The 15,000-nt window shown below is 39.2% G+C and overlaps 2 protein-coding genes across 2 annotated transcripts in view; one reads left to right on the top strand and one right to left on the bottom strand.

Moving 5' to 3' along the window:
• The window catches only part of smg5 (SMG5 nonsense mediated mRNA decay factor), a 59,717-nt gene extending 59,406 nt beyond the window's left edge, over positions 1–311 (bottom strand). Inside the window, exon 1 of the mRNA XM_062964770.1 lies at positions 41–311. Coding sequence (XP_062820840.1) covers positions 41–114 — 74 coding nt within the window. The 5' untranslated portion in view covers positions 115–311. The remainder of the gene's footprint in view (positions 1–40) is intronic.
• Positions 312–352: 41 nt separating this feature from the next.
• Positions 353–15,000, top strand: part of tmem79 (transmembrane protein 79) — a 21,127-nt gene continuing 6,479 nt past the window's right edge. Inside the window, exons 1-3 of the mRNA XM_062964771.1 lie at positions 353–1,764; positions 9,978–10,760; positions 13,590–13,803. Of these exons, the coding sequence (XP_062820841.1) occupies positions 10,070–10,760; positions 13,590–13,803 (905 nt within the window). The 5' untranslated portion in view covers positions 353–1,764; positions 9,978–10,069. The remainder of the gene's footprint in view (positions 1,765–9,977; positions 10,761–13,589; positions 13,804–15,000) is intronic.

Raw genomic sequence — 15,000 nt, 5'->3', positions numbered from 1 at the left:
CTCCCCGGCCTGGAGGACCCCAGGCCCGCCCTCTCCTCACCGGTAGAGCCTCTTGGTGTGGAGGGCCTTGGCCTCGGGCTCCCCTCCGCCGCCTCCTCCGCTGCCTTGGCTCATGGCGGCCTCCCGTCGTCCCTCCCTGCCTCAGGCCTCTCCGGCGGCCGCCCGGCCCCTCGGCTGCTGCCCGCGCCGCCTCCGGAAGGGCCTCCCGCGCAGCTCGGGCTCCGCTCCTTCCTGGCGCCGGCCCCGCTCCGCCGCCATCGCGCCTCTGCCTCCCAGCCCGGCCAAGCCTCGCGAGAAGGCCGCCTCGTCCCGCGAGACTACACCGGGAACGCCATGACGCAACCGCGCGCAGGACGTAGAGGCGAGGGGGGGAAAAAAAGAAACAACCGCACCCTAGATCGAGAAACTAAAAGAGTGACACGAGATACGGAGATGGCGGGTTTGGCCTGACCTGCTATCTATATATATAAAATCTATATATATAAAATGATAAAGTTGTTTGCGCAGTGACTATAACAACAAAACTAAACATCCCAGAAATACGAAATTTGGCAACACAATGCAAAAGGCTGTGATGGTGTTGATTCTTGTTGTTGTTGTTGTTGTTGTTGTTGTTGTTGTTGTAATTGTTATTATTGTAATTGTTTTTTTGAAGGCCAAGTGTGACTGTAGGGATTGGGGAGGTGGATGAGTTGTGTTGTCAAATTTTGTATTTGTTATAGTCACAATGCATTGTTGTGAGTTTTGTGGGTCCAGATTGTGGTTTTGTGGTGTGGTTGTGTTGTTACAATTGAGAGGCAAGGCTTTTGTGTTGTGTTGCCAAGTTTTGTATTTCTGGGGCGTTTAGTTGTGTTGTTATAGTCACGATGCACAGTTGTGAGTTTTGTGGGTCTGGATTGTGGTTTTGTGGTGTGGTTGTGTTGTTACAATCAGGAGGGAATGCTTTTGTGTTGTGTTGCCAAGTTTCGTATTTCTGGGGCGTTTAGTTGTGTTGTTATAGTCACGATGCGTTGTTGTGAGTTTTGTGGGTCCAGATTGTGGTTTTGTGGTGTAGTTGTGTTGTTACAACCTGGAGGGAAGGCTTTTGCGTTGTGTTGCCAAGTTTTGTATTTCTGGGGCGTTTAGTTGTGTTGTTATAGTCACGATGCGTTGTTGTGAGTTTTGTGGGTCCTGTGTGGTTTTGTGTTGTGGTTGTGTTCTTACAACCGGGAGGCAAGGTTTTTGCATTGTGTTGTCAAGTTTTATATTTCTGGGGCGTTTAGTTGTGTGCCAGGTTTGGTATTTCTGGGGCGTTTAGTTGTGTTGTTATCGCATGATGCGTTGTTGTGAGTTTTGTGGGTCCGGATTGTGGTTTTGTGGTGTGGTTGTGTTGTTGTAACCTGGAGGCAAGCCTTTTGCATTGTGTTGCCAAATTTCGTATTTCTGGGATGTTTAGTTTTGTTGTTATAGTCACTGCACAAACAACTTTATCATTTTATATAGATAGAAGATAGTGTAAATAACGTTGTTCAATGCTGGGCCTTTCAGGTGAGTCTGTGCTCAATGCAAAGCCTGGAAGGTGGGGCCAACTTGTCCTGGTTCCTCCAAGCAGGTTGAACAGGTTTTCCAGTCCAAAGAAAAGCAAGGAAGGAGAGACATTACTGTGAAAAGGGGGAAAAGAGAAGGATGGCAGGTGAAATGAAGAGCCGTTAATGGGAATTCATCCCCTTCCTTGACTCCGGAGCAAAAACCGAAGCGGAGGAAGAAATATTCTTCTATCTTCAAGTAAGGTTAATTTTAATTCTTCATATTTTCCGCCTCTTTGTCGTGAACAAATGTAACCTGGATGGGATGCCTTGTGGTTCTTTGCAAACAGGTGTTTTTTTTCCACCTTGTCACCATAATCCCACTTTCACCGCCTTCTTGTTATTATCATTTTTATTGAAATATTAACAATAGAATACAGTGAAAGTGTGGGAACAATGTCGTGGTAGAAAAGATGGGTGAAATAAAGAAGAATATAGAAGAGCAAGATAATAAAAAGAGAAAAATGTATGTATATATATATGTATATATATGTATATAGTAAAAATATACATATATATAAAAAATAAGAAAAAGCAATACAGTAGAGTCTCACTTATCCAACGTAAATGGGCCGGCAGAACGTTGGATAAGCAAATATGTTGGATAATAAGGAGGGATTAAGGATAAGCCTATTAAACATCAAATTAAGTTATGATTTCACAAATTAAGCACCAAAACATCATGTTAGACAACAAATTTGGAAGAAAAAGTAGTTCAATACGCAGTAATGCTATGTAGTAATTACTGTATTTATGAATTTAGCACCAAAATATCACAATATATTGAAAACATTGACTACAAAAATGCGTTGGATAATCCAGAACGTTGGATAAGCGAGTGTTGGATAAGTGAGACTCTACTGTATTAACAATAGAATACAGTGAAAGTGTGGGAACAATGTCGTGGTAAAAAAGATGGGTGAAATAAAGAAGAATATAGAAGAGCAAGATAATAAAAAGAGAAAAATGTATGTATATATATATATATGTATATATATGTATATAGTAAAAATATACATATATATAAAAAATAAGAAAAAGCAATATATGTGTGTGTATATATATATATATATACACATACAATATATATATATATATATATACACACACACTATACAGTAGAGTCTCACTTATCCAACATAAACGGGCCGGCAGAATGTTGGATAAGCAAATATGTTGGATAATAAGGAGGCATTAAGGAAAAGCCTATTAAACATCAAATTAGGTTATGATTTTACAAATTAAGCACCAAAACATCATGTTAGACAACAAATTTGGCAGAAAAAGTAGTTCAATACGCAGTAATGCTATGTAGTAATTACTGTATTTATGAATTTAGCACCAAAATATCACAATATATTGAAAACATTGACTACAAAAATGCGTTGGATAATCCAGAACGTTGGATAAGCGAGTGTTGGATAAGTGAGACTCTACTGTATTAACAATAGAATACAGTGAAAGTGTGGGAACAATGTCGTGGTAGAAAAGATGGGTGAAATAAAGAAGAATATAGAAGAGCAAGATAATAAAAAGAGAAAAATGTATGTATATATATATATATGTATATATATGTATATAGTAAAAAATATACATATATATAAAAAATAAGAAAAAGCAATATATGTGTGTGTGTGTGTATATATATATATATATATATATATATATATATATACACACATACAATATATATATATATATATACACACACACTATACAGTAGAGTCTCACTTATCCAACATAAACGGGCCGGCAGAATGTTGGATAAGCAAATATGTTGGATAATAAGGAGGCATTAAGGAAAAGCCTATTAAACATCAAATTAGGTTATGATTTTACAAATTAAGCACCAAAACATCATGTTAGACAACACATTTGGCAGAAAAAGTAGTTCATTACGCATTAATGCTATATAGTAAATACTGTATTTACAAATTTAGCACCAAAATATCACAATGTATTGAAAACGTTGACTACAAAAATGCGTTGGATAATCCAGAACGTTGGATAAGCGAGTGTTGGATAAGTGAGATTCTACTGTAGTAAAAAATATACATATATATAAAAAATAAGAAAAAGCAATATATGTGTGTGTGTGTGTATATATATATATATATATATATACACATACAATATATATATATATATACACACACACTATATATATACACACATACATATATATAAAATACGGTGACTTCCTTTAATCCTTAGTGGTTAGGGTCCACTCGTTTCTTTCTTTTAAAATTATTTATTGTCCTTCTGACCCTAATTTTTCTCCCATTATTAATAATCAATTATTTCTTCATTCTTCTAAAATAATTTTCTACTAATTCCCAGTCCGTTTCACTGCCTTCTGAAATATTGGGATTTGCAGTTTTTTGTTATTATTGGGTTGCTATGAGTGTCCTTTGGGAGAGAAAAAGTGGAATATAAATAAATATAATAATAATAATAATTAATAATATGCTCTTTGAGTGTCCTTTGGGAGAGAAATGCCTGCCATAGATGTGGGTAAAACGTCAGGAGAGAATGCTTCTGGAACATGGCTACCCAGCCTTGTAAAATAATAAAATAATAATTATTATTATTACTGTATATACTCGAGTACAAGCCGAGTTTTATGTAAATATTCAGAAACATTTAACCTACCGATGCCTCAATTAATGTAATTTTATTGGTACAATAGAGTCTCACTTATCCAACACTCACTTATCCAAGGTTCTGGATTATCCAACGCATTTTTGTAGTCAATGTTTTCAATATATCATATTTTGGTGCTAAATTCATAAATACAGTAATTACAACATAACATTACTGCGTATTGAACTACTTTTTCTGTCAACATGATGTTTTGATGCTTAATTTGTAAAATCATAACCTAATTTGATGTTTAATAGGCTTTTCCTTAATCCCTCCTTATTATCCAAGATATTCACTTATCCACTTATTCACTACCGGCCCGTTTAGCTTGGACAAAATCACGATCTGCCAACTGCAAAAGGCCACCCGACTGGGATCTGCGCGCATCATCCGAAAATACATCACACAGTCCTAGACACTTGGGAAGTGTTCGACTTGTGGTTTTGTGATACGAAATCCAGCATGTCTATCTTGTTTGCTGTGTCATAATAATAATAATAATAATAATAATAATAATAATAATAATAATAATAATAATAATATCACACAGTTCTAGATACTTGGGAAGTGTTCGACTTGTGATTTTGTGATATGAAATCCAGCATATCTGTCTTGTTTGCTGTGTCATACAATAATATATAATAATGATAAAATAAAATAATAATATAATATAATATAATAATAATAAAAACAATAATAATAAAATAATAATAACAACAACAAATAAAATAATGATAATAAAATAATAATAATAATAATATAACTAATAATAATAATAATAATAATAAAAATAATAATACATCACACAGTCCTAGTCACTTGGGAAGTGTTTGACTTGTGATTTTGTGATACCAAATCCAGCATATCTATCTTGTTTGCTGTGTCATAATAATAATAATAATAATAATAATAATAATAATAATAATAATAATAATACATCACACAGTCCTAGACACTTGGGAAGTGTTCGACTTGTGATTTTGTGATACGAAATCCAGCATGTCTATCTTGTTTGCTGTGTCATAATAATAATAATGATAATAATAATAATAATAATAATAATAATAATAATAATAATAATACATCACACAGTCCTAGTCACTTGGGAAGTGTTTGACTTGTGATTTTGTGATACGAAATCCAGCATATCTATCTTGTTTGCTGTGTCATAATAATAATAATAATAATAATAATAATAATAATAATAATAATAATACATCACACAGTCCTAGACACTTGGGAAGTGTTCGACTTGTGATTTTGTGATACGAAATCCAGCATGTCTATCTTGTTTGCTGTGTCATAATAATAATAATAATAATAATAATAATAATAATAATAATATGTTGCTGAAGGCTTCCATGGCCGGAATCACTGGGTTACTGTGAGTTTTCTGGTCTGTCTGGCCATGTTCCAGAAGCATTCGTTCCTGACGTTTCGCCCACAGATGTCACAACCTCAGGGGATGCCTGCCATAGATGTGGGCGAAACGTCAGGAGAGAATGCTTCTGGAACATGGCTACCCAGCCTTGTAAAATAGTAATAATAATAATAATAAGAAGAAGAAGAAGAATACAAAATACACCACACAGTCCTAGACACTTGGGAAGTGTTCGACTTGTGGTTTTGTGATACGAAATCCAGCATATCTGTCTTGTTTGCTGTGTCATAATAATAATAATAATCAGAAACTCCTCAAAGCACAGCAGACAAAAAACCAGTACAAGAAAACCGCACTACAAACTAGAGCTGACAGCTGGCACAACAAAACATTGCATGGAAAGTTCCTTGACAAAACTGAAGGAAAAGCTGATAAGGAGAAGACCTGGCTGTGGCTCACGAATGGGACCCTGAAGAAGGAGACAGAAGGCCTGATCCTTGCAGCCCAGGAGCAAGACATCAGGACAAAGGCCATTCAGGCCAAGATTGAAAAATCAGCTGATGACCCAAAATGCAGACTGGGCAAGCAAGCTGACGAAACCATGGATCATATCCTCAGCTGCTGTAAGAAAATTGCACAGACAGACTACAAACAGAGGCACAACTATGTGGCCCAAATGATTCATTGGAACCTATGCCTCAAGTATCACCTCCCTGCAGTTAAGAACTGGTGGGATCACAAACCTGCAAAAGTATTGGAAAATGAGCACGCAAAGATACTGTGGGACTTCTGAATCCAGACTGACAAAGTTCTGGAACACAACACACCAGACATCACAGTTGTGGAAAAGAACAAGGTTTGGATCATTGATGTTGCCATCCCAGGTGACAGTCGCATTGATGAAAAACAACAGGAAAAACTCAGCCGCTCTCAGGACCTCAAGATTGAACTTCAAAGACTCTGGCAGAAACCAGTGCAGGTGGTCCCGGTGGTGATGGGCACACTGGGTGCCGTGCCAAAAGATCTCAGCCGGCATTTGGAAACAATAGACATTGACAAAATTACGATCTGCCAACTGCAAAAGGCCACCTTACTGGGATCTGCACGCATCATCCGAAAATACATCACACAGTCCTAGACACTTGGGAAGTGTTCGAGTTGTGATTTTGTGAAACGAAATCCAGCATATCTATCTTGTTTGCTGTGTCATACAACGTTGTTGTGTCAATAATAATAATAATAATAATAGCAGAGACCCCAGGGGCCACCCAGTCTGCCATGTAGGAAAAGCACTCCTCTAGTTTCCTCCTCCGGCCAAAAGAAAGGAGAATTTCTGGTTCTTCCGGGTGGAGAGTTTACTCGCCCGTCGCTGAGTAACTTTTGTCTCTTTGGACTGGTCTGATCCGGACTGAGAAGAAAATTTCCATTAGTATTTTTCTCCCTTTTTTAAAGATTAACCAGAAGTTACCGTTGCCTTGTAAAGTTTTGTCCAGAGTCCTATTTGCCACCAACAGAAAGGAAATACACATACCATATATACTTGAGTATAAGCCGACCCGAATATAAGCCGAGGCACCTAATTTGACCACAAAAAAAAACTGGGAAAACATTGACTCCAGTATAAGCCGAGGGTGGGAAATTTCAGAAATAAAAATAGATACCAATAAAATTACATTACCGTATATACTCGAGTATAAGCCGACCTGAATATAAGCCGAGGCATCTAATTTGACCACAAAAAAACTGGGAAAACATTGACTCCAGTATAAGCCGAGGGTGGGAAATTTCAGAAATAAAAATAGATACCAATAAAATTACATTACCGTATATACTCGAGTATAAGCCGACCCGAATATAAGCCGAGGCATCTAATTTTACCACAAAAAAACTGGGAAAACATTGACTCCAGTATAAGCCGAGGGTGGGAAATTTCAGAAATAAAAATAGATACCAATAAAATTACATTACCGTATATACTCGAGTATAAGCCGACCCGAATATAAGCCGAGGCATCTAATTTTACCACAAAAAAACTGGGAAAACATTGACTCCAGTATAAGCCGAGGGTGGGAAATTTCAGAAATAAAAATAGATACCAATAAAATTACATTACCGTATATACTCGAGTATAAGCCGACCTGAATATAAGCCGAGGCACCTAATTTTACCACAAAAAAACTGGGAAAACATTGACTCCAGTATAAGCCGAGGGTGGGAAATTTCAGAAATAAAAATAGATACCAATAAAATTACATTACCGTATATACTCGAGTATAAGCCGACCTGAATATAAGCCGAGGCACCTAATTTTACCACAAAAAAACTGGGAAAACATTGACTCCAGTATAAGCCGAGGGTGGGAAATTTCAGAAATAAAAATAGATACCAATAAAATTACATTACCGTATATACTCGAGTATAAGCCGACCTGAATATAAGCCGAGGCACCTAATTTTACCACAAAAAAACTGGGAAAACATTGACTCCAGTATAAGCCGAGGGTGGGAAATTTCAGAAATAAAAATTACATTAATTGAGGCATCAGCAGGTTTAGCTTGGATAAGTGAGACTCTACTGTAGTAACAATATTAATAGAGTAAAATAATAAATGTACTAATGATAATAAATACTGTAGAGAAAAATAATAAATGTAATAGTTATAATAAATAGAGAAAAATAATAAATGTAATAATAGAGAAAAATAATGAATGTAATAATGATAATAAATAGAGTAAGATAATAAATGTAATAATGATAATAAATAGGGAAAATAATAAATGTAATAATGATAATAGAGGAGAAAAATAATAAATGTAATAATGATAATAGAGTAAAATAATAAATGTTATAATAATAATAAATAGAGAAAAATAATAAATGTAATAATGATAATAAATAGAGAAAAATAATAAATGTAATAATGATAATAAATAGGGAAAATAATAAATGTAATAATGATAATAAATAGAGTAAGATAATAAATGTAATAATGATAATAAATAGAGTAAGATAATAAATGTAATAATGATAATAGAGGAGAAAAATAATAAATGTAATAATGATAATAAATAGAGTAAGATAATAAATGTAATAATGATAATAAAGGAGAAAAATAATAAATGTAATAATGATAATAGAGTAAGATAATAAATGTAATAATGATAATAAAGGAGAAAAATAATAAATGTAATAATGATAATAGAGTAAGATAATAAATGTAATAATGATAATAAACAGAGAAAAATAATAAATGTAATAATACCAATAGTAATAGAGAAAAATAATAATTGTACCATATATACTTGAGTATAAGCCAACCCAAATATAAGCCAACCAGGACCCTCACCCGAGTATAAACCGAGGGGGGCTTTTTCAGTCCTAAAAAAGGGCTGAAAAACTAGTATTTACAGTAGTTAAATTAACCTTCCCGCATAAAGCGGTACCTACATTTACTACTTGACAGATGTAACTGTCTTTCGGCTGCATAGGTCAAGAGCAAGGTAGGCTATTAATGGTTGGCAGCTTATTCAGTCCTAAAAAAATGCTGAAAAACTAGGCTTATACTCGAGTATATACAGTAGTTAAATTAGCCTTCCCGCATAAAGCGGTACCTACATTTACTACTTGACAGATGCAACTGTCTTTCGGCTGCATAGGTCAAGAGTAAGGTAGGCTATTAATGGTTGGCAGCTTATTCAGTCCTAAAAAAATGCTGAAAAACTAGGCTTATACTCGAGTATATACAGTAGTTAAATTAGCCTCCCCGCATAAAGTGGTACCTACATTTACTACTTGACAGATGCAACTGTCTTTCGGCTGCATAGGTCAAGAGCAAGGTAGGCTATTAATGGTTGGCAGCTTATTCAGTCCTAAAAAAATGCTGAAAAACTAGGCTTATACTCGAGTATATACAGTAGTTAAATTAGCCTTCCCGCATAAAGCGGTACCTACATTTACTACTTGACAGATGCAACTGTCTTTCGGCTGCATAGGTTAAGAGCAAGGTAGGCTATTAATGGTTGGCAGCTTATTCAGTCCTAAAAAAATGCTGAAAAACTAGGCTTATACTCGAGTATATACAGTAGTTAAATTAGCCTTCCCGCATAAAGCGGTACCTACATTTACTACTTGACAGATGCAACTGTCTTTCGGCTGCATAGGTTAAGAGCAAGGTAGGCTATTAATGGTTGGCAGCTTATTCAGTCCTAAAAAAATGCTGAAAAACTAGGCTTATACTCGAGTATATACAGTAGTTAAATTAGCCTCCCCGCATAAAGTGGTACCTAAACTCAGCTTATACTCTAGTATATACGGTAATTGGTGCCAAGCCATTGTTGCTTGCCTTCTCTGCTTTATAGGACCTCAATGTGTTTTTCTTCCTCTTACAGAGCAAGGCTGAGAAAACGAGGCCAACCCAGGCTGACAAACTACGAATCCCAGGATGTATGTAAAGTAGTTTCGGGAAGGTTGGGAGGTCACGATGGCCACCGTCGCGCCCCCCGAGGAAGTGGCGCTGGCCGTTTTCGGAAGCAAAACGATCCCAATTGACGACAAAGGGCAGGACGGGTCGGACGGCGAGGCCGCGGCGTTATGGGTTCGGGACGGCGACGACGTTTCCGGGAAAGATCGGAGACCGAACCCCGAAGGAAGCCGCGAAGAAGCCGTCTTGGCACGGTCAGTGGATGACGAAGCCTTCTCAAAAGAGGAAGAAGAAGAGGAGGAAGAAGAGGAGGCCAATGCCATGCCGGAAGCGGCCGCTCACGTCTTCGTCCCCATTGATCCCTATTGCATCGAACGCAGCACGACGGCGCACGAGAAGGACGGGCGGGACTTCGAGGAGCAAAGGGGTCCCCGGGGAGGAGGCAAAGCCGACCCCGAGAGGCAGAACTTTGTCTCCCATGGCTATTCGGCCCACTTCGACGACCTCCCCGGCGATGTCACGGAGCACAAGACCTGCGCCGACCGCTGGCCCTGCTTCCGGAACGGGACCTGCAGCTCCGCCAACCTCAAGGCCGTGGCCTCCATGCTGGCCGCCACCGTCATCTTCCCCTGCCTCCTCTACGGCGCCTACGTCTTCCTGCCCTTCGACGTGCCCCTCATGCCCACCATGGGTGCACGCCTGGTCTACGCCCTTCGGTGCGGGGTGTTCGCCACCTTCCCCATCGTCATAGGTGAGGGCGACAATATATACATTTTGTTCCTGACTGTTTCCAGTCAGCGCTCTCTTCACTCTCTGAGGTGAAAGTGGCAGTTGAAACCATTTGCCTTAGCAAATGGGTGTGTTCGCCACCTTCCCCATCACCTTAGCAGTAAGCCAGGGGTGTTCACCACCTTCCCCATCGTCATAGGTAAGGGCGACAATATATACATTTTGTTCCTGACTGTTTCCAGTCAGCGCTCTCTTCACTCTCTGAGGTGAAAGTGGCAGTTGAAACCATTTGCCTTAGCAAATGGGTGTGTTCGCCACCTTCCCCATCGTCTTAGCAGTAAGCCAGGGGTGTTCACCACCTTCCCCATCGTCATAGGTGAGGGCAACAATATATACATTTTGTTCCTGACTGTTTCCAGTCAGCGCTCTCTTCACTCTCTGAAGCGAAAGTGGCAGTTAAAACCGTTTGCCTTAGCAGTAAGCCAGGGGTGTTCGCCACCTTCCTGATCGTCATAGGTGAGGGCAACAATCTATACATTTTGTTCCTGACTGTTTCCAGTCAGCGCTCTCTTCACTTTCTGAAGCGAAAGTGGCAGTTAAAACCATTTGCCGATGGGGAACTCTCTGAGGCGAAAGTGGCAGTTAAAACCGTTTGCCTTAGCAGCAAGCCAGGGCTTCAGAAACTTGGCAGCCGTTTTGTCCCTGACTGTATCCAGTCAGCACTCTCTTCATTCTCTGAAGCAAAAGTGGCTGTTAAAACCATTTGCCGATGGGGAACTCTCTCAGGCGAAAGTGGCAGTTCAAACCATTTGCCTTAACAGCAAGCCAGGGGTGTTTGCCACCTTCCCCATCGTCATAGGTGAGGGCAACAATATATACATTTTGTTCCTGACTGTTTCCAGTCAGCGTTCTCTTCACTCTCTGAGGCGAAAGTGGCAGTTCAAACCGTTTGCCTTAGCAGCAAGCCAGGGGTGTTGGCCACCTTCCCCATCGTCAAGGTGAGGGCAACAATATATACAGACTTCAGAGAGTTGGCAGCCGTTTTGTCCCTGACTGTTTCCAGTCAGCGCTCTCTTCACTCTCTGAGGCCAAAGTGGCAGTTAAAACTATTGGCCTTAGCAGCAAGCCAGGGGTGTTCGCCACCTTCCCCATCGTCATAGGTGAGGGCAACAATATATACAGCAGCCTCTCTGAATTCACACAGAGAACACAGAGAATAAACAGTCCTTTTAAATAGTCTTTAAATATGCCTCATTTGCCTTAGAAATAATCAGGCTTCAGACAGTTTCCAGTCAGCACTCTCTGAGGCAAAAGTGGCAGTTAAAACCGTTTGCCTTAGCCATAAGCTAGGGCGACATAGGTGAGCAAAGTGTTGGAGGTTGTAGATAGATATAATAAATAGAAGCTTTATAAACCCTGCCATATAATAAAGTGTCACTCAGGCTTGTGTAACAAATAATAGTCACTTTACTTCAGTTCAAAAGATCAAACAGGGCAACAATATATACAGCAGCCTCTCTGAATTCACACAGAGGGGATAAACAGTCCTTTTAAATAGTCTTTAAATATGCCTCATTTGCCTTAGAAATAATCAGGCTTCAGAGTTGGCAGCTATTTTGTCCCTGACTGTTTCCAGTCAGCGCTCTCTTCACTCTCTGAGGCGAAAGTGGCAGTTAAAACTGTTTGCCTTAGCAGCAAGCCAGGGGTGTTCGCCACCTTCCCCATCATCATAGGTGAGCAAAGTGTTGGAGGTTGTGGATATGAATAAATAGAAGCTTTACCACAGTTTCTGAGCCGAGATAAATCCTGCAGTATAATAAAGTGTCACTCAGGCTTGTTTACTTCAGTTCAAAAGATCAAACAGGACAACAATATATACAGCAGCCTCTCTGAATTCACACAGAGAAGAGAGGGACTAAACCAGGGGTCCCCAAACTAAGGCCCGGGGGCCGGATGTGGCCCTCCAAGGTCATTTACCTGGCCCCCGCCCTCAGTTTTATAATATAATATTTTTATATCAGTTTTAATAATATAATATATTGTATATACATATAATATTGATAATAATCTTATGTTATACAATATAATACTAATAGTAATACCATATAATAATATTAATTATATGGTATATATTACATATTATATAATAGTATAGTGATATAGTTCAATATAGTAATATATAATGCTAATATTGTGTTATGCTAATAATATAATATATTGTATGTACATACAGCTTCTCTGAGTCCCCTTCGGGGTGAGAAGGGTGGGATATAAATGTAGTAAATAAATGCAGTAAATAAATAATTTTAGACTTAGGTTCGGCCAAAGTCTGATATGACTTGAAGGCACACAACAGCAACAACAACAACAACAACCCTAATTAACTTGACTATCTCATTGGCCAGTAGCAGGCCCACACTTTCCATTGAAATCTTAATAGGTTTATGTTGGTTAAAATTGTTTTCATTTTTAAATATTGTATTCTTTCTTTGTTGTTGTTGTTGCACTACAAATAAGACATGTGCAGTGTGTATCGGAATTTGTTTTTTTTTTTTTTTTTTCAAATGATAATTCGGCCCCTCAACAGTCTGAAGGATTGTGGACCGGCCCTCTGCTTAAAAAGTTTGGGGACCCCTGGCATAGCATATTCAAAATAGCTACTTGACCGTAGCTAGAGAGAGACTGACTTTCCTGTGCTCTCTCTTGAAGCTCAAATCCCAACTGACAATCCCAGCCACCTGCCATCAAACAGAGACATTGTTTTAACAGTTCCGTGGTGTGTTGGTCCTTTTTTGTTTTAACAGTTCCGTGGTGGTCCTTTTAACAGTTCCGTGGTGTGTTGTTCATGCAGGCATGATTGTCTACGGGGTGTCCCGCCTCTGCTTCTCCTCCCTCCAGCCCTTTGGGGAGCTGCGCAGGGAGGTGGAGATCCACCGGCACTACGTCTCCCAGTCGGTCCACCTCTTCATCCTCTACTTCTTCAACATCGCCGTCCTGGCCACTTACCTGCCCCAGGAGGGCCTCAAACTCATCCCGCTTTTGACGGGCCTTTTCGCCATTGCACGGTAAGGGAAGACGCCTTCTTGAGAAATAGGTGACCATTCAAATAGTTTTGTTACCAGGTGAGAGTATAGCGGAATCAGTAGCGTCCAGTTAACACCATGTGCAAAAGACTCACACCAGGCAGAGGAATTGAAAAGAACAAAGGAACTTTTACTCTTGCTTGTTGAGTCGAAATCAAAACAGTTCTGCAATCGTACAATGTCCATGTAGTTGCATAAGATCAATAACCAATAGGCTTGCTCAAATAATTTGATTTCCCCGTTACCCGTTATTAATTCGTTACTTTCGTTACTTTTGAAGCAATATACGACCTTGATTGTCCACACGTCTGGATATCGCGGTTTCGAACCGCGACAGGCCGTTTTTTCTTATGTCGTCATTTTTTTTCGTTGGGGAAAAAAAGCTTTTGCAAATCACCCAAACTTGTTTAAGTGCACTGGGGCAACCTAGCGTGTTGTTTGCACCTTGTGGCCAATCAGAGAGCACGTTTAACCCGGGGGAGGGGCTGGTAGTACGTCCTGAATGAAAAGACGGTGCACGGGAGCCTCGTGGCTCATTTCGGGATCTGCAGAGAGAGGGTGGGTTGGGAGCGAGATTCCAGGCACAGGCAGGCAAGATTGCTGCGTCACAGCTTCCTTGGTATTAACCAATCAATCAGCATCAATATATACAGCATAGCATATTCAAACAGCTACTTGACCGTAACTGGAGAGAGCCTGTATTTTTCTGTGCTCTCTCTCCAAGCTCAAATTACCAACTGACAATCCCAGCCATCTGCCAGCAAACAGATACGTTGTTTTAGGCGTGGCTTTGCCTCTGCAAAAAGGCTGAGCTCTTTTGCAGAGATCTTTTGCAAACCAACTTTGCAAGGATTTCTTTACACACACACACATATAGCAATTTGGTGCAATAGTAGTTTGACGAGGCCCTAGCGCTCTTTGGCAAACTATAACTCCCAGGGTTTCACAGCATTGGGAGTTGTAGTTGTTACCAGGTGAGTGTATAGCGGAACTAGAACAGGGGTCCCCAAACTAAGGCCCGGGGGCCGGATGCGGCCCTCCGAGGTCATTAACCTGGCCCCCGCCCTCAGTTTTATAATATAATATATTGTATATACATATAATATTGATAATAATATTATAATGTAATACAATATAACACTAATAATAATACCATATAATAATATTAATTATATATTC

The sequence above is a fragment of the Anolis carolinensis genome, unplaced genomic scaffold, assembly GCF_035594765.1.
Source record: "Anolis carolinensis isolate JA03-04 unplaced genomic scaffold, rAnoCar3.1.pri scaffold_14, whole genome shotgun sequence".
Taxonomy (NCBI): domain Eukaryota; kingdom Metazoa; phylum Chordata; class Lepidosauria; order Squamata; family Dactyloidae; genus Anolis; species Anolis carolinensis.
Note: the sequence above shows the minus strand (reverse complement) of the source record. Positions and strands in the feature narration are given on the sequence as shown.